We start from the raw sequence: 26,284 nt of genomic DNA on the forward strand, positions 1-26,284 counted from the left end.
ATGCATGCAGAGGATAAGCTTTTACTCCATTATGATTAAACTCTATATTAAACTATAATCCCAACATTGTACATTCTGCAATGTGACTATCGTAGATATCGATGCTGAAACGATATATTGTGCAGCCCTTACTTAAATTTAGGTTGTCCTTGGCCAATTTCTTGTTCTCACATTGTTAGTACTAGTTGAGCATTATCAAAATCAATTTTGCATAGATATAAAAACAAATGTAAACAAAATAGATTGTTGCGTGTTTTGCGATATGCTGTAATAAATTTAAGAGTGATTGTTTTTCTTATTATTTACCATGCATGTGTAGACATGAAACATTACGTCATGAAAATATTAGTAGTAAAAATGTGTATGAACTCCGCTTTTGTACAAGTTTCAGTAAGTGGGGAAAATGAAACTAAAATATCATTTGTAATAAAACAGTCTGTTTATTTAGTCAAAACGATCAGATCAACATATCAACATGAACAAATTATTAAGAAAAAGGTCAATAAGACCAGCAGATACATGAAATGTAGTCGCTGAAACAATTTTTAAATGTGAAAACAATATTATGTACATCACAGTAAAGAATCGGATTCCATCGATATTAAATATTGACTGGTGCCATAAAACGTGTAACTTAAATGCGTAGCTTGAAGGAAAAACTGTCTTGTTATTTACTCCCATTTAAGCACCTTTTAAGACCCCTAAAGAACGTCATGTCCTGCAAGTTTCCAGCCCATGAATACAACTATACAGTGAACTAAACATCAGTGCATGTCCATTTACAGTGATCCACAGTGACAACATTATTTACAATAGAGATCACAGGCTCAAAATCAGGAAACTCCCACATAAGATACTCAGAAACACAGCGTCCGGCCTTGAGATTCAGATCAGATTCCTTCTCCACACCCAACCTACGGAAAAGAGAGAGAACTGTCAGGATTAAAAAAAAAACTTTTTAAAACACTGCCGTTAACGCAAATGCTACGTAAGTGAGTCAAGGGCTTTACTGTGGGTGCAAATTTTTTAAATTTACTATGCGAAACGTTTGTAATTTTGAGACAACTGACGCAGTGAAGAGCATGGTCACTTGATGGAAAGTATTTTGCAGCACCACATGATCCAAGATTTGAACTGTACTCCATGTATTTGTGCAATTGTTTGTTATTTTGACAAAGTGCCACATAGAGAGACATGAGGTGTGTCTCAATCCACTCCCGTTTTTAAGGCACTGATCAGGGAGTCAGCCATTTTAAAGTCTGTCTCAAAGGCACTGAAACATTCACGCCCTTAAAAGACTCGCAATGCATTGTGAATATCAGGGCGCATCCATGAGCACTATTGTTCCCTAATGGAAGTTCGAATCGCGTGACATGAATCAAGTTAACCAAATCGTCAAATATAACGAGAGACGTTTTTCTAACATGAACCTCTTTACGAAAATGAACGAACCAACATAGCTAGACAGGTTAAGGACACTCTAGCAAATATCTATTGTTTGTAATGTTTGAATTGCTGCTGGTTTATCACGAAGTACTCAAATTATTTAGCTGTAACGTATTTTTAAAATGTCGTAAAGTTAATTCATGAAAAATACTAGTTCTACTGCTGTTTATAAATTTCAGTGTTGACGATGTACAAGTCACACTCTGTGTCCCAATCTGTAGCGATGGAAACTCTGTCCTTACCAGTGCTCAAATTTGTGTCCACGACCTACTGATCCACGACCTCGGGACTCCTCTTTAGCTTTGGAGTTTCAAGCCTTAGACCGGCCCACCTCAGTCGACGACTGACAATATTAAAATGACACTAACACGTCTTTTTCAAGGACACAGTTGCTTTAGAACTTCAAATGTTTTTCATAAATATGAGAACATTAATTCTTTATAGATATCCAGTCCTTTGTAACAGTCGTCACACAAAAAAAATGTATTCCTACATAAGTAACCCAAACAGTATTTACGTCTTAACACTGAAAAAAAACATATATTACTTTGGTGAGGTTCGAACTCTGGTCGGCTGCGTCTATGCGTAACGTGCTAACCACTAGACCACGATGGCGCTGCTAAGCACTGCAATGTTATCTGCTCTTATAGATGTCTACTCTTTTTTTTTTTACCCTACACTTTTTCTCCCCATTTTAGATTTCTGATCAAGTTATGTTAAGATTAAAAGTTAAGATTTATTAATGTAGTACATCATCGGATTTTCATTGAGAAGGTGTAATATTCATTAATATTCATTAATATTCACTAAGGTGCCGCTGTTTGGGGTGGAATGGGGTGCATGATGATCCTCATTACTCTGCAGGCTGTATTTAGCTCACGCGGCTGCGAGAAAATAAATAAAAAGAGCAGAGCTGCGGCAAAATAATGATTAAAAAGAGTGAGGTTATAGTAAAATAAACAAATAAATTAAAAAAGTGCAACTGCTGAGAGTGCAAGCAGCTAGGGACACCGGCCCTCGCGGCCAAAAAACGGACCGGCCCACCGGGAATTCTCCCGGTTCTCCCGATTAGCCAATCCGGGCCTGTATGGAGCTAATTGAGATGCACTCAGTTGTTATACTTGATATTTAAAGTTTAATATGAGCATTCTAGTTTTCTGGACCCTAATTAAACCAGTAAAGTAAGGTCGTCAGACAGATTCGAAACTTCTAGGCGAATGTGCCGGAGCTGATCCTGGCTGGACAGGGGTAGGATTTGACGCCCTAGGTGTACAGTACACCCTCCATCATTGGTCTCAAAAGCAATTCCTGGAGGTCCACAGCTGTAAACCGTTTTGCGCCAACAATAATTGAGCACACCTCATCATCTCAAGGTCTTTGGGGATACTAAAAACATCCAAGCAGGTGGGATTGGGAGCTAAGTTGTGCAGCGTTTGAGACCTAAAGCCTTCCCAAATCTCAAGAGTTGAGGTAAGTAAAGTTCAGCCCATGACATAAGACTCACCCTTTGTGGTTAAGAGCCTCAACCTGATGTGGAGGGATACTGGCCAGCTGATCCCAGAGGCTGAAAACCAGACGGTTTGGCCTGCACAACATTTAACATACAGTTAAACATAGTTAAAAAACGTAAAGGTTTTCTAGTTAATGTTATTGAATCCTACATAACCCCCTACCTGTGGTGTGCAGCCTTTTTGCAGAGATATAATAGTGGCTTCCTTCACAGAGAGCTCGGTATCTACTAGATCTTTGGCGTTTCTTAGTCTGGTTTGCTCTTTGAGAAGCTGTTCCAGTTGTTTGTCACACGTCGTCTGGGCGTCCTGCAGTTTTTTGCTGCTGTCCGACGCTTCTTTTTCCGCTTCTGTTTTGCACTTGTCCAGTTCTGAAGTCAGCTTCTCATTCTGTATCTCCAACCAGCTGCTCTGTTTCTGAATATTGGAGACTTTGGCACCCACGTTGTTCAGGTAGCTCTGGAACTTGTCCTCCACCTGCCGAGAGAGGCTGGAGCAGTTGGAGCGAATCCTGTCCATCTGCTCCTCCTGCTTGGGGCAGGTGAGGTGAAACGTGACCGAGTTGGTGAAGAAGTTGTCAATTTTGCTCAGGAAGGCAGTTGTGACCGTCTGGATGCCTTGGAGGGAGTCGGCAAAGTCTTCTTTGCACTTTTTGGTGTAAACATCAAGCTGAGATTTCAAATCTTTGTTTTCCTGTCTCAGTTTTATCACCTGGCTGTGGTGCTCGTTTTTATCCTTCACTGCGTGGTCCAAATCAGATTTAAGGTACTCCACGGTCTGGCTGAAGTTACTCTTCAGGATCCCATACAATGCCTTCTGCTGGTCCAGTAGAGTATTCAGAGTTTTTACTTCACCTGAGACGAAAAAAGAGGGAGATGCCTACAGGATGGTTCATTCAAGACATTAATTATTCATTGATTGGTTAATAGACTCACCACTCTGATTGGGGTTAGCTGGTGGACACATGAGGGGAGTATTTCGAGTGCTTGAAAGCTTCAATTTAGCATTGGCCTCACATTGACTCTGTAAAACAGACAATCGAAATCAAACCTTTCATTTATGTTGGGGTTACAATTTTAATATACCTTAAAACACAGGTGTCAAACTCAGTTCCAAAAGGGCCGCAGCTCTGCACAGTTTAGTTCCAACCCTAATTAAACACACCTGATCAAACTAATCGAGTCCTTCAGGCTTGTTTGAAACCTACAGGTAATTGTGTTGGAGCAGGGTTGGAACTAAACTGTGCAGGGCTGCGGCCCTTCAGGAGTTGAGTTTGACACCCCTGCCTTAAAACATGGCATAATATACCACCAAATGTACAATTTGACGGTAATCACATGAGAATAACTTCAAAATATCTTGGAATAAAATGACGGTTTACACTAAATGAAATCTCAATCGTCACAATTAGGACACAAGAAAGTTTTTTAAAGCCAGTGTACAGTCCAGGAAAGCTATATTGGACATTGGAAACATTCACATTATCGTCTTTCTTGTGTTTCAGGTCTGAACTAGCAAAATCCCAGGTTGTTAATCGAAATACCAAGCAAGCAAATAGAGTACTTACATTCAACCTCTGCCAGTTTTTGCTGCCGGCAATTGATATGTTAAGGTCAGTTTTCAGTTTCGTGATCTCCTTGTCTGCTGCGTCCTTCTCTCCGCTCTTCGTTTTGAGGGCTGTAGCGAGATCGGCTTTCTCCTTTCGCAGTTTGGTGTGGTCTTTGGAGAGCGTGTCGTAGGCCTGCTGTAGGTCTTCCAGCCTCTTCTCCTCGGCGGTCTTCTCTGGCTGTCCGTACACGAGGAAGAGCACCAAGCTGGCGATGATGAGCGACTGGATCAGAGACGAGAAGAAGAACACAATCCTCATGTAGTAGCCGCAGCTTTTCCCCTTTTTCGCCTTGTGGATTTTTTTGGCCTCCAGTCCGAACGTGGCCTGGGAGTAGCTGTTCTTGTACATATCTGCAGTCCAGTTGTGGGAAAGAGATGAACCTTCGGAGGACTTTGATTCTTGGAGCTTGTTGTGAAATGAAGCACCTGGTCAAAAGGTTAGCAAAATACCCCGCAGCACTGTCACACTTGTGGGTAGTCAGATGTAAACACTTCTAGCAGGACACAGGGCGGGATCTGTGTTTATAAACCCAGAGACACACTTCCCGCAGCGTGACTTTTTCCGGGCCCTCCCCAGGAAAGCTCCAGAGGTTACTCCAAGCTGAACCTGTGGAGATCTCCAGAGATAAACAAAGCATTGCTCCTCCCTTACTTTCCCTCATAAATCATCGAACCCTGACAGCCAACTTGGACCACCGTCACACATCTCCACAACACTTACTTCATAAGAGCTTTGCGTTAATATGTTCTTGGCGTCCATGTGGCTGTTTCTCGATATTTAATAATGTGCTAATGAAATGTGATTTCAGCAGTCAATCTGGGATCGTCTACTTGAGCCAAGGAAAACAATGTTCCTGCAAAGGACAAAAGCATCTCTTCCTGGATCAGATCAGATACATAAACACACATGATCAAAACAGCCCATCTGACACGGTTTCCTGCAGAGCCACAGAGACTATCGGTGGAGTCGGAGGGACAACAATGGTGACCCGTCGTCATCCTCCTCGCAGGAATGAATAACAAACTCTCCCAGAAGTCCAGGAGGCGGCAGCACGTTTGATCCCGAGCTGACGATGACGCTCGCAGCTGACTGCGGTGTCTGGGAGAGTGTGAACAGGGAACACGAAGTAAGTCAGGGGTTTTCCTGCAGGCCATTGTCTCCTGGCCAATCCATCCTCAGCGGAAATAATTTACAGAGGCTTTCTGAAACTTACTAAAACGTTCTCACAAAATCCTGCCACAGATTGCTGATGAGCTTGAAGACAAAAACAGGAAGCTGAATCTGCAAAAGAAGGCAAACTCTGATGACTCTGGGTAAGAAAGATGAGCCGTGGTTATTACAGGACAACGGAAGACGTCAGGTCAGCGTCAAAATTTTGCACACACTTTCATTAGCGCTACCAAGTATTGTTTCGTTTTTTGACAAATTACACCAAAATAGAAGATGCAGTCATTGTGTAATTAATGTAAAGCAAGGCATAACTATAAGAAGTCCAGACACAGCAATATCAGCACCGAAAAACTTTTATAGAGCCCTAACTTTTTCATCATTCCCAAGCTGATGAACAGTACAACTTTGTGAGAAGACTTGCAAAGAACAGGAAGTGTGTGTTCTCTAATCATAGTCCTCTATAAAGTTATGGCTCTTGGTTTGACAATGTCCAAGAACCAAACAATGTCATCCAGGTTTGAAACATGCAAGTAAATATCGGTAAACAAGAAGTAGTAGTCAAGCTATCGAGTAAAACGAATGTCATGGGTACATGGGTCCATGCAGACAAAAGGTCATAGTGAAAAAACAGGCTCTTCTGTGGCCTTGACGCCAAACAACATACTGTAGGGCTTTTTGGAAGCTGTATTTGTAAGTGGTGAGTTTAAAGACTCTTTCTAAGAATTTAGCATCTTATTTAGGTTTTTCTTTCAGCGCTGTTTACCTCCAAAACAAAATACTTCTCGGAATTGAGGAGGTTGCAAAGTGAAAAAAGGTTAATGATCATTAACACAATAAAGGAGAAAAAAAACATGACCTTAATACTCTTCCGACTATTATCTGTGAGCTTTAGAGCTGCTCAATAGCAGGATACATAATCACGGATTCAAATGAGTTTGTGTGGTCAAAGAATCAAAACAAAGCAATTACCAAACAAACCACGAACAATCAGGTCAAAATCTCTGATGTAAATAAACCAAAGTGACGAACTTTAAAAAAAGAAGAAGAAAAGACTAACGACTGTTCTCTTTTGTTCAGCTGTATGACTGCGACATCTTGTGGACACTTTATTGCATTGTTGCTTTGATTTCTGCCATTTGTAATTATAAGTTCTGTTTAGCCTTTGAGGCATATATAGCATATTCTTAATGATATCAAATTAAATTCCAGAAATATGTTGCTGGCATGTCCATATTACTGTGTGTGGTTCTATAGGACCTTGTAATCATTCCTAACAATGAAGAATTTATTACCTCTTCCCAAATTTTGTTGAAAGATATACAGTAGACAGCTACAATATAGAGCCACCTCCAATTTGTATTTCTACAATTCTCTATTTCCATCTGGGGGATACTCATCCTGAGGTCTCTAGAACAGGGCTCACCAAACTTGTTTCTGGAGGGCCGGTGTCATGCAGATTTGAGCTCCAACCTTAATCAAACACACCTGAACAAGCTAATCAAGGTCTCACTAGGTTTAGTTGAAACATCCAGGCAGGTTTGTTGAGGCAAGTTGGAGCTAAACTTAAGATTGGTGACCCCTGCTCTAGAGGTGGGGTGCTCAACCCTGTTCCTGGAGATCTACCTTCCTGCAGATTTCAGTTGCTACCCATTTCAAACACACCTGCCTGTAATTATCAAGTGCTGTTCAGGTCCTAATTAATTGGTTCAGGTGTGTTTGAACAGGGTGTGTTTTGCAGGAAGGTAGATCTCCAGGAACAGGATTGAGCAGCCCTGCTCTAGAGGTTGTGCTTCCCCATTGATGTGATCTAAGATCTGTGAAGAGATGATGCCAAGATATCCATAATCCTGTACCATATCTTGAGTAGATGCTTTATGCTGGTTATAAATGAGTGGGGAGCATGAGACTGATACCTGAAAGACCCCAGTGACTGTTGAGTCTTCGCATTGATCCTGTGGGAACACCTGCTGGTGACCTACTCACACCTGCAGCTTCTCCAAGATGGACGTCCGGCGTTCTCCTCCGGCATCCGGCACCTAGCCTGCAGCTCTGTCGAAGAAGGTTGGCCAGAGGAAAAATTGTCGCCCCAACTGAGCCTAGTTTCTCTCGAGGATTTTTTCCCTTCACTTTCGTCAATTGGTGAAGTTTGTTGCAGGCCACTGGCTTGCTTGGTTTGGGACTTGTGGAGCTGCGCAATGATGGATTTGCTCCTCCGTATTTGCACTATCAGCATTGAAAAATAAACCACACTGAACTGAAATAAACAACTTTTATTACTAAACTGAACAGTTTCTCACTTTTATTAATGTCCAATCATATTGTTTAACCCCGCCCCTTTTCGCAGCACCATACGACAGAATTTTGCAAGCACAAACTCTAGTGTGACCACAGCTTAAATCGCTTTGGACGAAAATGTCTGCTAAATGATAAATGTAATTTCCATGAGTTTCCCAAAACTTTGTGGGTTTTTCCAAAACTTTTCCAGGCCTGGAAAATGCCATGTCCAGGTTTTCCATAACCGTGTGAACCCTGTAACATTGATCCCTGTGTTTTTCTGTGTAGAAAAGAGTCCCACAGGGTATTTCCTTTTCATTTATTTGACTATAACAAGCAAACTGTATTTATTAGATGCTGTCCAAATGTGCTCTCACCAAACCTTTAGCACTAACCAACGGATCTCAATGAGCACCATTCCCACAAGCTCATCTCTGAACCTCCACCACACAAACACATGAATCACTTACAGGTGACATTCTAAATGCTGATTATTTAGTGGATCCTGTGCTGGGATCAAACCACCAATACTCCACTCATCCACAATTGTCTTCAGATTTGTTATGGCGGCTTTCGGAAATTAAGACACTGAAGTTTTAAAGAAATAAAAGAGACATCGATAGTACAGATATAACAGGCAAAGCAGTTATTCACAGGTCACTCCTTCATTTTGGAGTTCATCAGTCCCTAATCTAGGTGATTTGAAGGGTCTACTGAGTAAAATCTCACACAGTGGCTTCGTTCTCCAGCGTGTCCTCGTCCTCCAGCAGACTGTAGGACGCGTGGCTCTGGAAGGGCCTCTGCAGTGGATGGCACAGCAGTTTGGCCATGCAGTTGTGCAGCTCAATAGCAGGACCACACAGCGACACCTCAAAGCGATAACACATGCCCTTAGTGTCCAGCTCACAGAAGGAGGCGTACACGTCCTGACAACACAAACACAAGCTTTAATACATCGAATGAAAACTGGAACATAGACTGTATTATGTCAACGATGCGAAAATGTGAGTGCAAAACTAAAATATTGCATATATGATTTGAGTTCTACACGAGTCAAAGAGAACAAAACCGTCACTTCCTGATAATATCAATAAGACAAACTGATTTTTCCATGTTAGGAAAAGCATTGTGAGTCTTTTTCTTATACAGTCCCTGACAAAACTCTTGTCGCTTGTGTACAAATTGACTTTAAGTGTCACTGAAATATATTTCTAATTAAGTTTTTTTTTTTTTTTTTTTACAAGAAATGGCTCATTTTAATCTCAACAGCTTTTGTAATAATGATTCAGTGCAAAATGAAAAGTATTCTTGTAGCCCCAGCTTTGTAAAGCCCATTGAGTCAATTTTTGCAAAGACATAAGGCTGTTTCTCAATTCCAAGAACGCGGAGAACGGACTTGTGTTCTTGTGGAGACCGGTCTTGCCAGGTGTCCTTGGAAGAATGAACTCAGGAGACTGCGAGGGCAGAGAACGCGTCCTTTGAGAAACGGGATGCTGCGTTCTTCCTAATGGTCATGTGACCTTCACGCGTTTTAAATGGAAATTATTTAAACATTACAGCACTCATACAACGATTTATTGTTTCCCCCCTCTTCAAAATATATACTTTGCATAAAAACATTATAAATATATGTGGCACAATATAAATAAAACAAATTTTAATACGAATTTCAGAAAACAAACAACCCTTAATGTGTTTATTCCTTTATTAAGATGTTCATGTTAATGTTTACTTTCATCGTTTCATTTAGAGAAACTCTTGAGGTAAATAAGTGATATCTCTGAACTTTAATAATAAATCTAAATAAGATGCAGCGCTTCCCACCTCCAGTGGCAATGACTTCTGGGACTTCCAGAGCGAGTTCGGTGCTCAAGTCTGCGTCAGTGCGTCCTCGATATCAAGATCACATCCGGGAAGTTTCACGCGTCCTTCGTACTTGCGGTCTTGAGTATTGGAACTGAACACGAGGACGCAAGACCGCTGAAGAACGCATATTGAGAAACAGCCATAAGTGTTGTCGCCTTGTCATATGAGCTTCACCTGTGACTAAAGCCTGATTTATACTTCTGCGTCAAGTGATCGGCGTAACCCACGGCGCAGGCAACGCGCGTAGCTGTGCATTTATACTTCTGCGCGCTGTCTCTGTTGGTCTGCATTAACACTTCCGAAACGCTAGCTGGCAGTGAGGTGTAAATGTTCCTCTGTGTCGAGTTTCTTCGCTACTTTTTTGCTTTTTCTGAACACTTCCTGGATGTACAAGTGGCTCAAACTCACTCATTTTGAGGCAGCAACCGGCGGACGTGCAACAGCTTTAACTATGAGGTAAACACAAAACAAAACTTTCCATCCGGAGCTCCTTCACGGGACTCCACACTTGTAAACAATCGCTACATTGGGTTCGTGACATTCGCGCGGCTCTTGGTCCCGCCCAGACTCGTCAGCGCTACCAAGCCGACCAATCACAGAGCTTACGCTACGCATCGTTGCGACGTGTAGTTACAATTTTTGAGAGGTGCACGTCAGTGACGGCAAAGGCCACGGCGAAGGGCTATGCGTCAGCGCCGTAGCATACGCCGGCGTTTGACGCAGAAGTATAAATCTGCCTTAATAATGGATCAATTAGGTCTCAGGTGTGTATAAAAAGAACCCCAGTACACCACACCTTCACATCAACTGCAACTAGACCTCTGCAAACATACCAAAGATTTACCCTGAGACTAAAGTGTTGATTATCAAGAGGCTAAAGACCAGGGGCCTCATGTATCAACGCAGCGTACGCACAAAAACTTTGCGTACACCAGGTTTCACGCTCACGTTTGGATTTACTTACGATGAAATGAACGTGGGAATGTGCGCAGGTCCACGCCAACTTCATGCCTGGCGTACGCACAGTTCTTGTGTGTGTCTGTTTTATTTCCATTGGCAACTCCTTGACGCAGTTGTGTTAAATTGCACACTTCAAAATGTCTTTGAGCCAAATAAGGTTTCCATACCATGCAGTTGACCAGCCAAACATTAAAGCTCAATTTGCTGCGATCGCCGGTTTGCCCAATGCAATCGGAACAAGCTACTGCATGCACATTGCTATAAAAGCGCCATCTGAAGATGAATTTGCATACGTGAATCAGAAACATTTCCATTCAAAAAATAAGCAAATAAAATTTGATGCACAGACTTATTAACGATTCCTACTTGTCTTCCTCGTGATCAAGAGTATAGGCAAATTCTGATATGTAGCGGGGGGAAAAAAGAATTAATCAGATGCTGGATTCGAACGGAGTCCATGCTCGAACGTGTCAAAACATATTGCCATGCGTTTTACGAGCTACGCCACTCACGCTGCCGAAGACACTACAAAACGTTACACCTTTACATCGCACTATTTCTTTTTTAATCCACTCAGTGCGATGTTCAGAACCAACTGCATTAATCGCGTCAGCTGACCTCTCCCACTCAATTTTTTTCTTTTGTTATTAACTCCGGTGGACAAACTTGACATTCACAAATTCACATTCTGTTTAAAGTTTCTCTTCTTGCTTGCTTTTGCCATTGCTTTTCGTTGGGTTTTGCCAAAGTAGAGTCATTAGCATATTCATACGGGGGAGGAGGCAGGGAGGGGTTTTGCGCTCGTGCATGTTGCGCTCAGTTTCACGTTCATTCGGATGTACAAAGAGAATATGCGTGTGATCGTACGCAGTGTTTCATACATCTGAATATTTTACTGCGTGCGCACATTTACAGCTTTGTACGTACGCAATGTTTTAGTATGATTTCAACGCAAGTCTTTGTACATGAGGCCCCTGATCCACTGCTGATGTGGCAGACACCTTTGAAGTGTCTCGACGTCCAGTACAGAGGATAAAAAAAAGATTTGAAGAGACTGGAGATGTTTTTGATAAGCCCGGGTGCGGGAGACCCCACAAGACAACTGCTCGAGAGGACCGTTTGTTGGCTCGAAAATCTAAGGCCAGCCCATTTTCCACTGCCGCAGAGCTCCACAAGACCTGGGGCCTTATGTACGAAGACTTGCGTGGAAATCTTACTATAACATTGCGTACGCACAAAGCTGTAAATGTGCGTACGCAGAAAAAATTCAGATGTATGAAACACTGCGTACGCCGAATCTCACGCATATTCTTTTGTACATCTGAATGAACGTGAAACTGAGCGCAACATGCACGAGCGCAAAACCCCTCCCTGCCTCCTCCCCCGTATGAATATGCTAATGACTATGCTAATGGCAAAACCCAACGAAAAAGCAAAGGCAAAAGCAAGCAAGAAGAGAAACTTTGAACAGAATGTGAATTGGAGGCGCTGCTTTCGGAGGTAGACTGGAGAAAAGCGGTGTTATTTGCAAGTTTGTTCTCCGGAATTAACAACAAAAGAAAAAAAATAGAGTGGGAGAGTTTAGCTGATGCGGTCAACACAGTTGGGTCTGAACATCGCACTGAGTGCATTAAAAAAAAGAAATAGTGTGGTTTATATCTGTAAAATGTTGCAGCACTCGCAACAGTCTCAGTGGCGCAGCTCGTAAGACGCATATCATCATGTTTTGACACGTTCGAGCATGAACTCGGCTCGAATCCAGCGTCTGATGAACTCTTTCTTGTTTTTTCCCCCGCTACATATCAGATTTTGCCTACTATTTATAACGAGAAAGACAAGTAGGAATCATTAATACGTTTGTGCATCATATTTTATTTGCACATTTATTGAATGGAAATGTTTCTGATTCACGCATGCAAATTCATCTTCAGATAGTGTCTTTATAGCAATGTGCGTGCAGTAGATAGCTCAGATTACATTGGGAAAACAGGCGACCGCTGCAAATTGTGCTTTAATGTTTAGCTGCTCAACTGTATGGTATGGAAATCTTATTTACCTGCTAGATCGATGAACCCGTCTCATACAGCTGCCATTGCAAGGCTCAGTCACTTTGTAGAGTGTAATTTAACACAACTGTCTCTAGGAGTCGCCAATGGAAATAAAACAGACACGCACAAAAAATGTGCGTACGCCTGCCAGAAAGCTGCCGTGAAGCTGCGCACATTCCCACGTTCAGTTCATTGTTAGTAAATCCAAACGTGAGCGATTCTGAGCGTGAAACCTGGCGTACGCAAAGTTTTTGTGCGTACGCAGCGTTGATACATGAGGCCCCTGGTCACCTGAAGTCTCGTTGTCAACCAGAACAGTTTGTCGGATTCTGTCTAGAAATGGCCTCCATGGCTGAATCAGTGCCCAGAAGCCAGCACTAAATAATTGAAAAACCGTGGGGTATTTGCCAAGGCCCACTGCCTGCTAAATAGACGGACACTGGAAAAGTGGCAGAAGGTGGATTTTTCAGATTAATCTTCTTTTGAATTACACCACGGTCGCCGCAAATATTACAGGAGACCTACTGGAGCCCGCATGGATCCGAGATTCATCCAGAAAACAGAAAATTTTTGTAGTGAAAAAATCATGGTCTGTGCGAGAGAGATCTGCAGGGTAGATGGCAACATCAATAGTCTAAAATACCAAGAAATCTTCGCTTCCTCTTATATTCCCAACCATGCCTAGTTCTGCAGCAGGATGGTCCTCCATCGCATACTTGCATCTCCACATCAAAGTTCCTCAAGGCAAAGAAGATCAAGATGCTCCAGGATTGGCCAGCCCAGTCACCAGACATGAACATCATTGAGCATATGTAGGGTAGGATGAAAGAGGAAGCATGGAAAACAAAACCAAAGAATATTGATGATCTCTGGGTGTCCTGCAAGACTAATTTCTTTGCTATTCCTGATGACTTCATCAATAAATTGTATGAATCCTTGCCAAACCGCATGGATGCAGATATTCAAGCTCATGGAAGTCATACAAGATATTAAATCTGGTTTCAGTGAAACTAATTTATTTCAGTGCATTAAACATCATTTGGGAGGGTTTTAGCTTTTCATGCTCAGACCTTCCAGCTGGTGTCCTCTGTCTGCTCTTCAGTTCCATTATGAAGGAAAACCACATCAAAGAAGAAGTAAGGAGACTGCAGCATTTTCTGGAAAAAAAGAGAATAGGGTGAATGCAGGAACACTCAATTTATAAAGAGAATATATAATTGTATTTTACTGTAAGGCAATTAAAAAAAGGATAGATTAAAGGGATAATTCACCCAAAAATTTTAAAGAGCCCCTATTATACAATTAAAAGGGTCATATTTTGGTTTTTGGGGTCTCCAACAACAGACTAATACAAATGCAAGGTTAAAAAACACTTTCATTGTCTTATAACATGCATTTATTTTTACCTAATTATCCCAACAACTCCCATATGAATCGTTCAGCAATTTATTTGTTCCTAAACCCCTCCTTAGCGCGAAGCTAATCTGAGCTGATTGGACCGATGACAGCCTGTTGTGATTGGTCGACAGAGTTCAGCGTGAGACAGATTGAAATAGCCACCACGGCTCATAAACACTGTAGAAGTAGAGTGCAGAGTGCATGTGTGGTGTGAGCATACCTGGCAACACTCCTGTTTTTCCAGGGAGTCTCCTGTATTTCAGACCCATCTCCCGCCACCCTCCAGTTTTGTTATTTATCCCGGAAAACTCCCGTAATTTCAACCCCACAGTTTCATCTTTGGGTAGAGAACATAACACTAACTTCCCCTCACACTTCCAATAATATCCAGCTGAGCACAGCGTCTACACGTCTTTATTCAACTGGGATCTGCTACAGTGTTTGTGGGCGGGGCCGCAGGTTTAAATTTTCCCAGGTTTGCATGCACAGCAATTGGGCGGGGCTTAAGTTTTGTATCAACGTCACGCCAAAATGGCTAAAGACTCGTTATCAAGATGATTCTTTTGAAGCACTGAGTCAAATCTTTTATAAATGAATCAAAAGTTTTAAAAACAGTACTTTCAGATTTAAGTCTTAGCTGGATATTTCACTTAGAGCTGTGTAACACACTACATGGAAGGTCATTTTCAGAAACCTAAATTATAGGCTCTTTAAGATGCAAGTATTCAGCTTAAAGGGCCATGAAACCCCCTTGTTTCAGCAGGGTGTTTTCACACCTCTACTTTGAAAAAAGTCCGAAAGGTGGGCGTGTCCAGCTCTGTTTAGAGGGGAGTGTTGGAGGAGCAAAATAGGGATGATTTAGGAGTGTTGATTTGGGCATGCGCTGAGTTTCAGAGTCAACACGCACGCACGCACGCACGCACACACGCACGCACGCACACACGCACGCACACACGCACGCACACACGCACGCACACACGCACGCACACACACACACACATTTGTTTTTGTGAAAAGTGGGGACATTACATAGGTTTACATTCATTTTATATGGTCCAAATCGTATATTATATTACCCTCACCCCACCCCTAAACCCAACCATCACAGGAGACTGTGTGCAGCTTTACTCTCTGATTAAACTCATTCTGTGTGATTTATACACATTTTGAGAAATGAGGACATCACCAATGTCCTCATAATTCACTTCCTTTTTTTAATACCTGTGTCATACCCATGTCATTATACAGATTTTTGTCCTGATATGTCACAAAAAAACGTACACATGCACACACACACACACACACACACACAGGGGAGAAAGTGACTTTTACCATGGACATCTGTAATCGAATTATTTGCCAAATTATTAAATGGTGGACTTTAACTGCAGTTTGGCTCTTTCATTCAGGTATTTCATTTGTGCCCCTCTTGGCAAACGAGATATTTGATTGAAGGGCTGAACTAAGCATGTATTTTTCATGCAATGTTTGATACCGCACGGCGAATGAGAGAAAAAAACCCTCCGCATTTCTCTGTAACTTAGATGCACTCGGCAGGTAGCTTTAGAAAGCCGCGTGTGTTATTCCCGTCGCAAAATGAGGTGAAAATCCTACACGACGGTAATAGTTTGGTTGTGGTGCTAACATGTTTAAACTCGGTGTAATAGTTAGTTCGCTAGGAACAAACTGAATAAACAAAGACCACTGGTCGCTCACTTACCAAATCTGTAGAGACAGGACCATCAACAGCAACTAGAACCGCGTCTTTATTAATAGGAGACGAGCAGCGAATCCGGATCTCACCATTTGCAGATGAGACAAGCTCTCGGGTAAACAATGTTCCTTAGACACGTAAGTTATTGTTGTCGCGCATCGCGAGCACTGTAATCCACACGTGAGTCCAGCTGCACTCTCATAGAGAGAAAATAAAAAACAAAACCTTCACTGCAGCAAACTATAAACGCAACACTGCACGCTTGTTTTGCCAACACAGCGTGGCGTCTCTGCCGTCTACACTGTAACATTAATGAATATTAATGAAGTTGCACAATAGAGCGTGCTGATTGGTTTGAACCAAGCCTTACTCATGCATTAATGCAGCACACTCAGAGACTTAATACGGTACTCCCAGATACAGACGTCCAGTCTACATGCTGGAACACACACTAAGATCTCATGGCCGTGACGCAGCTTCAAAAATTAATTTCAAACTGGAACGAATTTGCTCGAAATAACGAAAAAACAACTAATTTTCACTTTTTAGTGAAATATGTGTGTCCTAATAGTGTTTTTAGCAGTGTGGGACACATATACGACTGTCAACAGCTCAAAAAATGTGTTTTGGTGTTTTGTGACCCTTTAAGAGCAATTTTAGGATTTAACTAGGTTAAATAGGTTGGTTAGGGTAATTAGGCAAGTCATTGTATAACAGTGGATTGTTCTGTAGACTATCGAAAAAAATATTGCTTAAGCGGCTAATAATATTGACCTTAAATGTCTACACAAAAAATTTAAAACTGCTTTTATCCTAGCTGAAATAAAACAAATAAGACGTTTCCAGAAGAAAAAATATTATAGGAAATACTGTGAAACGTGCCTTGCTCTGTTAAACTTCATTTGGGAAATATAAAAAAAAAAAAGAGAAAAAAATTTAGAGGAGGGTGAACTGTTTCAACTGTTTATGATACAATAAACCTACTGCATAGAAAAAAGGTTCCTGTGTTCCAGATTGCCCGAAAACATTGTACTGTAACAACACATTCCCATTCTCTATTGGACTTGCTTGAGTGCAATATTCAGTGAACACAGAACCAGATTTAGTGCTGTCAAATTTACTGTGGTAAATCTAGTGATTTTAATACTTACTTTGACAGCATCAGAGGGGTTGAACTGCAGCATGCCCGCATGCCGACTGAACACAAGAAGAGTCCGAACTACAAAAGGGGGAGGAATGGTCTGAATATTCTCCATTTGAGGAAGTTCAATTTTCTGCAAACTACCAAAAGACAAAAGTAAATGCAAAAAAAAATTGAATGAAGACACGTTTAATTAAACAGTTATTTCATCAAACACAACTTACATGACATTGAAGAGATCTTCCAGATCTACAGGGTAAAGTTAAGGAGATTAATGTGATCGTGACTAGGGGTGCACGTCACGATATTGGAAAAAATTGACATTGAGATATTTAAGTTTTTCTGCAAGATATATTGCGATATGAATACTTTCCACAATATGACTAATAACTATTTGGAAAGAATTTATAAGTTTAATTTGATGGTCTTGATTTTGTGAGGGAGTTAGGGTGCTTTCACACCTACACTTTTGTTTCGGAACCTGTCTCGTTTGCCCAGTTTGCGCGGTTCGTTTGGCACATGTAAAACCACCAATCGCTCTCGGATCTGCGCCAAATCAATCGGTCCGAGATCGCTTGAATGAGGTGGTCTCGGCTCGATTGAAACGAACTCTGGAGTGGATCGATTGCAGTGAGAAAGCAATATGATCCGATTGCGGTTATATCACTGTGTTTTATGGATATGTAATAGGCATACGGCTATATGAAGAGAGAATTATTCCCTCTCGATCCTCAAATAGGCTACGTCGCGCACCCTTCTCACCCCTCGCCACCGCTACTCTCCTGACTCTTCAGACACGTCGTGTGCACCTTGTCAAACACCACCAAACCACAACCTCTCCTGACAGCTGAGCGGGACGCTGCAAAATAAACCCTGACACTCTGACCAATTTGAGGAGAGTTTACTCACACGTGACTTGTTTTAGCTCTTTTGCTCCGATTAGAAACTTTGCAGTGTGAAAGCGAACCGCTCCAAGAGCAAAGAGCAACAACGTAACAATTGTAATTCTGTTTCGGAACAACTGAATCGATTCACAGGTGTGAAAGCATCCTTAAACTGCATTAAGTATAATAAACATATTACAAGCATAAATTAATAAAATAGAACAAAGATACATGTTAAACAAACAGTGATTTTTGGTTTTCTGGAGAGTCTGAACTGTTTTGAGGTACTGATATTTAATCAAATCTAAAAAAAACACTGTATAAAGTAGTCAACATTTGAAGCTGATCAAAACCTATCCTCAAAGTTGTCCTAAAACTATTCAAAGACATGCATTCTTGACTCCATTCTCCACTTCAAATGTTGACTACTACAGTGTTCATTGTGGAAATAGTTAAATGCAATTATTCTGTTACACATTTGATCACTTCTAGCACCCAAATGGTTTAAATTTGCTAGAAATCTTACAATCACATGCATGAACCAGAAATCTGTGTTTTCTGGTTAATTGCAATCACTACTCAACATTGCAGACCCTGCCATGTGACTATTTCAGATTCTGATGCTGAGATTTTATATTGTGCAGCCCTAATTTTGACTGCTTCTCTGCAAACCTTCACAATGTTTCTATGGAGCAATGAAGCTGTAAGGACAAAAGTGAAGTAAGGATACTGAAGGACTCGCAGACGTTGGTTTCCAGGTCATACAGACAGCTGCACAGCTCCCGAGGGTCAGACGTGAATCCAGATAACTGAGTGTGAAAGAGATTTACATGAAAATCAAGCCCTGGAACCAGTGTTGTTTCCCGTCAAATGTCTGGATGTTATCTAGGTCGATAACTAGCAAGAGTCCGAAAATAATGAAATAGCTTTATATACTCTTTCATGTTGGAATTTTATTTTAAAGATTTAACTAAAATATTAATATGATGTTTTTAAGCAAAGGCATTTACAGCAAAATCAGAACTGAATTATAAAAATAAAAATACAAACAAATAAGAAAAATAAAAACAAAAAAATGCAAACCAACTCACATATTAATAACACTGTTATGTTTATTTCTATTCAACAATAATATAAAAAAAGCTATTTGAGTTATTGAGTTTTTCTTTATGTTGTTGTTGTATATTTCTCTCTTTGTTGTTTTCCGACAGTTTCATTATGAGCGCACAGGTGCGGTGAATCAGGTGTCGACACGTAGGAGATAGCCGGCGTGTTGGTGAAGCCCATTTAATCTGGACTGAAAGATCGTTCAGGGAGTCTCCTCTCCCAGCTTGTTTGTTTTGTTTATTTTTGAGAACTTATGTTGCATTTGCAGGGGCAACGCGGTGGTAGGTAGTGCTGTCGCCTCACAGCAAGAAGGTCGCTGGTTCGAGCCTCAGCTGGGTCAGTTGGCATTTCTGTGTGGAGTTTGCATTTTCTCCCCACCTCTATTGGCATGTAAACATGTTGAGGTCAGAACTCTTATTATACGTGTGAAATTTGAGGCAGATCCGACAATGTATGCCTGAGTTATAACAACTTCCTGTTTCGTGGCGAATCGTCAAAGTTTGAGAGGCCGCCAAGGACACGACTTTCACCGAAAACTCTAGATCTTCAAAATTTAACATCGCCAAGGCCTTTAGATGAGAAAACCAGATTTTGGTGTTGAATGGATAAAATCCCCAGGAGGAGTTCATTAAAATACAATGGCTGAAAATGACAAAAAAAAATGATGTTTCGGCGCAGGAAGTAAAAAATATCCGACATCCTGGTAGGTTTAAAATTTCGCTCCATGAGACTTTTTTAGTAGGTTTTTGCATGCTTAACGTGTGTGCCAATTTCATATGCGTGCGTGGATCATAGGTCACAGGGCACTTCATAGAATTTTTAGAGGTGGTGCTGTCGAGTCATTTTGCCACACCCACTTCCGAAACCTTTATCAAACGTGTATTTTAGCCACTTCTGGGACATGTGCAAAGTTTCGTGAGTTTTCGGGCATGTTTAGACCCTCAAACTCGCAATTCATTCCGGAATGGAATAATAATAATAAACGGAGCAATTCCAATAGGGCCTAAACACAGTTTAAAATTCATCAAATCATGAAAAACTAATAATAGTCATCCAAAATTGAGCAAAGGACCAATAAACACAATAAAAGTGCTTTAATATCAATAAACTACATAATAGTATGTCATTTAAAAAGTACTGAATATATTATCACAACATATTTGAATGTAGAGAGGAATTACTTCATTTAACGAATAAATATACAGTATTGACCTTATTCCTGAATGCGGAAGTGCGCTCGTTTTTACTACTGTTTAAGAACATGGGATTCAGTTACCCATGCGAGAAATGACTAGAAATGATAAAGAGCAGAAAACAGTCAAACTACTTGCTCTACAAACAAGTCATGACTAAATGACTAAACATAAAAAGAAGATTAATATAATAGGAAAATATCGAGCAGCATAACGAGCAGTTTTTAACATCTTAATATCAATGGAAGTGAATGAGAACGGAAGTTTCCGGCCACAAAGATTCCTCCCGCTCATGAATAAAGAATACGGTCAATAAACACACACTTTGACTTTTGGAATATGTGAATATGTTTGACCCAGACCATTTTTTTTTAAATACTGTGAGTTTGAATTTAAAAAATGGCAGTGCAGCTCAATTTTTTCCTCCACTCACCCACATGGCATCATCATTCACCACCACCAGAGCAAACTCATGCCTCTTGTCAATCTTGTGTTTGGTTCTCACAAACATCTCAATCATTTTCTGTGAAATATTTAAGGCGTTCGTCTTGGATCTGAAAAACAAAAGTACAAAACATTTATATAAAATCATTTCCGTTATCTAAAAGAATATGATAAAAACAAACAAACAGAAAACTGTGAAATTACCCATTGATGGACTCCAGTTTTTGTAAAGACATTTCCTCTGAAAGGTCCAAGCAGATGATCTATTCAAAAATGATATGACCAGAAAACTTGAATGACCAAAATGTTTTCAGATGCAAAAACCCTAACATGACCCTAACTCACCTAGTTAGGCCCCTAAATCAGGAGTGTCCAAACTCGGTCCTGGAGGGCCGGTGTCCTGCTGATTTTAGCTGTAAGAGCCTAGTAAGAGCTTGATTGGCTAGCCCAGGTGTGTCTGACTGGGGTTGGAACTAAACTTTGCAGGACACCGGACCTCCAGGACCAAGTTTGGACATGCCTGGTCAAAATAATCTAATTGAGTGTTTAAATGTCACTTTAGGCTGTATAGAAGTGTCTTGAAAAATATCTAGTCAAACATTATTTACAGTCATCATGGCAAAGATAAAATAAATCAGCTATTAGAGATGAGTTATTAAAACTATTATGTTTAGAAATGTGTTGAAAAATTCTTCTTTCTGTTAAAAAAACACAGAAGGGCTAATAATTTAACTTCAACTGTATATATAGTCACAAACACAGTTGTTTTTTGTAAGACATACCACTTTTTCAGGGCAGTTGACTCGTGGTGCCCGCAGGTGCAGCTCAGCTGATGGGGGGATCTGGGTGGGCATGGTCGGCTGAGAGGGTTTGGGTCTTTCCTTCACTGCAGGACTCATAGCAGGCAGGCTGGCGGTGTTGGTGGTGGTGGTGTTTCCCACTGCAGCAACGGGGACAGAAGCAGTGGCTGCGATGGCGGTGGCAGAGACCGGTGGGCTGTCAGAGCTGGCCGCCTCTCCTTCTCCCTCTACACGGCTGCCCACGGCCGGCTGTGGCGCAGATGGCAGGCTGCTGTTGAGGCTGCCCGTGCTGCTCCGCCGATCCTCCGCACCCTCTGGATTGGAGCGGGTCCTGGGTCTCAGGTCCATCATCCGCTCCTCTCCATCTGCCTGACCTGGCTCAGTGGTCTCCATGGCAACCTGTAAACATCACGTTAACAATAGGAGAGAGAGAGAGAAGTTTGAGTTTAATGCTATATCAGCTTTTATGGTTATGTCATGGCAAAAATATCTATAAATATAAATAACACTTTTCTATATACAGTTGAAGTCAGAATTATTAGCCCCCCTGAATTATAAACGCCCCTGTTTATTTTTTTTCCCCGATTTCTGTTTTGTTTCAGCACATTTCTAAGCATAATAGTTTTAGAAACGTATTTCTAAAAACTGATTTATTTTTTATTTGTCATGATGACAATAAATAATATTTGACTAGATATTTTTCAAGACACATCTATACAGCTTAAAGTGACATTTAAATGCTTAACTAGTTTAATAAGGTGAACTAGGCAGGTTAGGGTACTTAGGCAAGTTATTCTATAACGCTGTCCTGTGGACTATCAAAAAAAATTAGCTTAAAGGGGCTAATAATACTGACCTTAAAAAGTTTTTTAAAAAATTAAAAACTGCTTTTATTTTAGCCGAAATAAAACAAATAAGACTCTTTTTAGAAGAAAAAATATTATCAGACATACTGTGAAAATGTCCTTGCTCTGTCAAACATAATTTGGGAAATATTTAAAAAAATAAATAAATAAAATAAAAAGGGGGCTGATAACTTCAACTGTATATAAAATATTCTAACAATTTAAAGTCATCAACAGCAATAAATACACAAGATTAAAATACATAAAGAATAATAATAATTCATTCATTTATTTAGGCTTAGTCCCTATATTAATCAGGGGTCGCCACAGCGGAATGAACCGCCAACTTATCCGGCATATGTTTCACGCAGCGGATGCCCTTCCAGCTGCAACACAGCTGGGATTTAATAATGATAATATATAAGATAAAACTTTTTTTAAGGTTAACTTTAATAATTTTTTTTTTTACAATTTTAAAAGGATTTACAATTAAAAATATTTCAGATTGAAATTGTTGTCTGATAACATTTAAAATAGAGCATTCCACAAGAATGTGTTTAACATTCTGGCTTCTGTAGCAGTATTGACATTTTGGGGGGTTTTCTCCTTTGAGTATTTGATTAAATGTTCATGTGTGATTTTTATGTGTCTGATAGGACATCTGTCAAGACATACTCAAGATTGTGTCTCGAGTTTAAACATTTAGATATTGTTTCAATTTCAGGCTGGATTTCAAAAGGTTTATTTTTTGAGCACTGATCCCATTCTGCTTGCCATTTGTTAAAAATATACAGCTGAAGCCAGAATTATTAAGCCCCCTGAATTATTCAATTATTTCCCAATTTCTGTTTTTTCAGCACATTTCTAAACATATAGTTTTAATAACTCACTTGCAATAACTCATTTCGGCGTTCATAGACATTTTTACTACTAAAATTCCATGACTTTTCCAAGACTTTCAAGTCAATTTTTATGACCTAATGTTTCATGCAATGTGTACATATGAATGGTAAAAAAAATAATGCTTGTTCATCCATTAATTTTCTTTTTGGCTTAGTCCCTTTATTAGTCCCCCGCCAACTTATTCAGCACATGATTTAAGCAGCGGATGCCCTTGCAGCTGCAACCCATCTTTAAGTAACATCCATACACACTCATTCAAACTCATACACACTGGGGGAAACCGGAGCACCCGGAGGAAACCCACACGAACACAGGGAGAACATGCAAACTCCACACAGAAACACCAACTGACCCAGCTGAGGCTCGAATCAGCGACCTTCTTGCTGTGAGACAACAGCACTACCTACTGTGCCTCTGCGTCGCCGATGCATGTTCAAATCGCAACAATCTATTTAGTTTTAATTAATATTTATATCTATTTAAAATTGATTTAGACAACGCAAGTATACAGATATCTGTTTTCCTTGACTTTTCCAAAACTTTGTGGGTGTTTCTGCTTTTTCAAAACTTTTCCAAGCCTGAAAAATGTCATGTCCAACTTCCATGACTTTTTCATGACCCTTTGAACAGTGTGATTTATTTTATCTTTGCCATGATGGCGGTAAATAATATTTGACTAGATTTTTTTCAAGACACTTCTATACAGCTTAAAGTGACATTTAAAGGCTTAACTAGGGTAAATAGGTCAACTAGGCAGGTTAGGGTAATTAGGTAAGCTATTGTATTGTATAACGATTCTTTGTTCTGCAGACTATCCAAAAATATATAGCTTAAAGGGGCTAATAATTGTGACCTTAAAATGGATTTAAAAAAAATGTGTACTGCTTTTATTCTTGCCAAAATAAAAAAATAACACTTTCTTCAAAAGAAAAAATATTATCAGACATACTGTGAAAATTTCTTTGCTCTATTAAACACGATTTAGAAAATATGAAACAAAAATATTAATAAAAAGCAAAGGGGGGATAATATTTCTGATTTCAACTGTAGCCTTTTATTAGTGGCTTTAAATCTGAAGGTGGGATTTTGCACCCCTTTATCTTCCTTGTTAGGGCTGTTTCCATCTTAACAATGACAGCAACACAACAAATCAGGAAAAACAACAGTAACATGCACAGAAACATCTGTACAGAACACTACTGATATTGAGGCAAAGTTGGTCTTAGTTCAGTGACAACTTGTGACATACAATAACATGCAGGTATGATTTGAAAGCAACTTTAGCACGTTATTTATTTGACTGTGAACAATGTTATGCTTTGATAGTCATTTGCTGCTGATATGATTTAACAATTTAGAATTGGCAGTGAATACTTTTATGAAATGAACGTCTGAATGTGTAAAGCAACTTTACCTTAATTACACTGATCCCTTTCTACAGAAGACTGAATGAGGAGGATGACAGCAAACATTCTAAACGGTCTCAATAAAAACACACATTGAATTAGCATTATAACATGGCCATAAAAGGACTGTGTTAAAATACAAAGCTGAAGTGGCATTTTACGAAATAACGTTACATCTGTATAAAACATCAACAGCAGTGAATCAACACTCGTGATTTTTCAAGACATGTATTTAACGCAGGTTAACGATTATAGACCTTTACAGGGAGCAGAAATCAAAACTGTGAAACGACATATAACAATAACTTACCAAACATTAAATGAAAACGAATTTAGTAGTAAAATAATCAAATGCTGTTTTCACAATATTATTCCTCAACACTTCCTTGTTCGATTGTTCGAACCGAGCTGACTGTTAAAGAGTGTTTCGGTCATCAGCGCCTCTTGTGGACTGGAGATTTAGAGGTTTCACGTGCAAGGTAATGATGTAATAATAATGTAATATATAATGGTGTGATTGCATATTACGTTCATTCATTCATTTTCTTTTCGACTTAGTCCCTTTATTAATCCGTAGGAATTAACCGACAACTTATCCAGTATATGTTTTACGCAGCACTCTAAAAAATGTTGAGTTATTTATTTAACCCAATGGTTGAGTTAAACATATTTGGTGCATTGTTGTAGTATTTTTAACCTGTAGGTTATTAATTAATAACTCAACCAGCTGAGTTAAATATTTGGTGCTTTGATGGGTTATTTTTAACCTGTAGGTTATTTATTAATAACTCAACCAGCTGAGTTAAATATTTGGTACTTTGTTATGTTATTTCTAACCTTTATTTGCTTATTTATTTAATAACTCAACCAGTTGGGTTAAAAATGTTAAAATTAAATGTAAAAATTTCAACAGTCAACTGATTTAACTGACACAAAACAGCTGTATTATTATGCGTAACGTTGTTTTTGAGTTATAAAGTTTATTTCAGCTGTAACCAGGCCCGGATTAAGAACTCAGGGCCTGGGCACATTATCTTGTAAGGCCCCTACCTGGCCACACCACTATAGCTTAATTAAAGAAATAAGAATAATATAATAATTTTAAATAAAATTAATCTATAATTTGTTGCCCAAATATTTAAATAAATGATATAAACATTTTTAGTCTACAAAGATTTAACTTATTTTTCAAATCACTGAAAAAAAATACTAATAAAACTAGTGAAAATTAATGTCTTTTAGTATACTTGTTCAAGTTCACTGACACAGTACAACATTATATATATTATTTACTGTAATCATGGCAAAGATAAAATAAATCAGTTATTAGAAATGAGTTTAAAACTATTATGTTTAGAAATGTGTTTAAAAAAATCTGTTCTTCGTTACACAGAAATTAGGGAAAAAATAATAGGGGTGCTAATAATTCAGGGGGGCTAATAATTCTGACTTTAACTGTATATGCACAAATATAATATTGTATAGCTTTCTATTAAAATATGAACCTAAAAGATAGATTTGTGAGGGGTGTACTACTATATATGCTGAGCACTGTATCTGTCAACATC

The 26,284-nt window shown here is 39.7% G+C and overlaps 4 protein-coding genes across 14 annotated transcripts in view; 2 read left to right on the top strand and 2 right to left on the bottom strand.

Moving 5' to 3' along the window:
* gtpbp3 (GTP binding protein 3, mitochondrial) overlaps positions 1–12,381 on the top strand; it is a 46,083-nt gene extending 33,702 nt beyond the window's left edge. The window contains exon 7 of the transcript XR_015501966.1: positions 12,305–12,381. The gene's annotated coding sequence lies outside the window, so the exon portion shown is untranslated. The remainder of the gene's footprint in view (positions 1–12,304) is intronic.
* Positions 1–26,284, top strand: part of ranbp3a (RAN binding protein 3a) — a 1,280,039-nt gene that overhangs the window by 140,431 nt on the left and 1,113,324 nt on the right. The window lies entirely within an intron of this gene.
* plvapb (plasmalemma vesicle associated protein b) lies at positions 421–5,134 on the bottom strand. 2 transcript variants are annotated; one of them, NM_001030244.3, is given in 5 exon segments: positions 421–914; positions 2,951–3,031; positions 3,120–3,808; positions 3,890–3,977; positions 4,522–5,134. In NM_001030244.3, coding segments are annotated over 4 exon segments (1,230 nt in total). In that variant the 5' UTR covers positions 4,912–5,134; the 3' UTR covers positions 421–914; positions 2,951–2,968.
* Positions 7,989–25,126, bottom strand: babam1 (BRISC and BRCA1 A complex member 1). Of its 6 annotated transcripts, none has more exons than XR_015501889.1 (10): positions 25,027–25,126; positions 24,725–24,783; positions 21,545–21,961; positions 20,967–21,025; positions 20,752–20,872; positions 17,897–18,827; positions 17,359–17,855; positions 17,145–17,274; positions 13,952–14,038; positions 7,989–8,933 (listed from the first exon to the last, which is right to left on the bottom strand). XR_015501889.1 is itself a non-coding variant. In XM_087272227.1 (10 exons), exons 3-10 carry the CDS (start codon positions 21,953–21,955, stop codon positions 8,733–8,735), a joined length of 1,113 nt encoding a protein of 370 aa, XP_087128353.1. In that variant the 5' UTR covers positions 21,956–21,961; positions 24,725–24,755; positions 25,027–25,126; the 3' UTR covers positions 7,989–8,732.

The sequence above is a fragment of the Danio rerio genome, chromosome 11 (assembly GCF_052040795.2).
Source record: "Danio rerio strain M-AB ecotype USA chromosome 11, GRCz13ab, whole genome shotgun sequence".
NCBI lineage: Eukaryota > Metazoa > Chordata > Actinopteri > Cypriniformes > Danionidae > Danio > Danio rerio.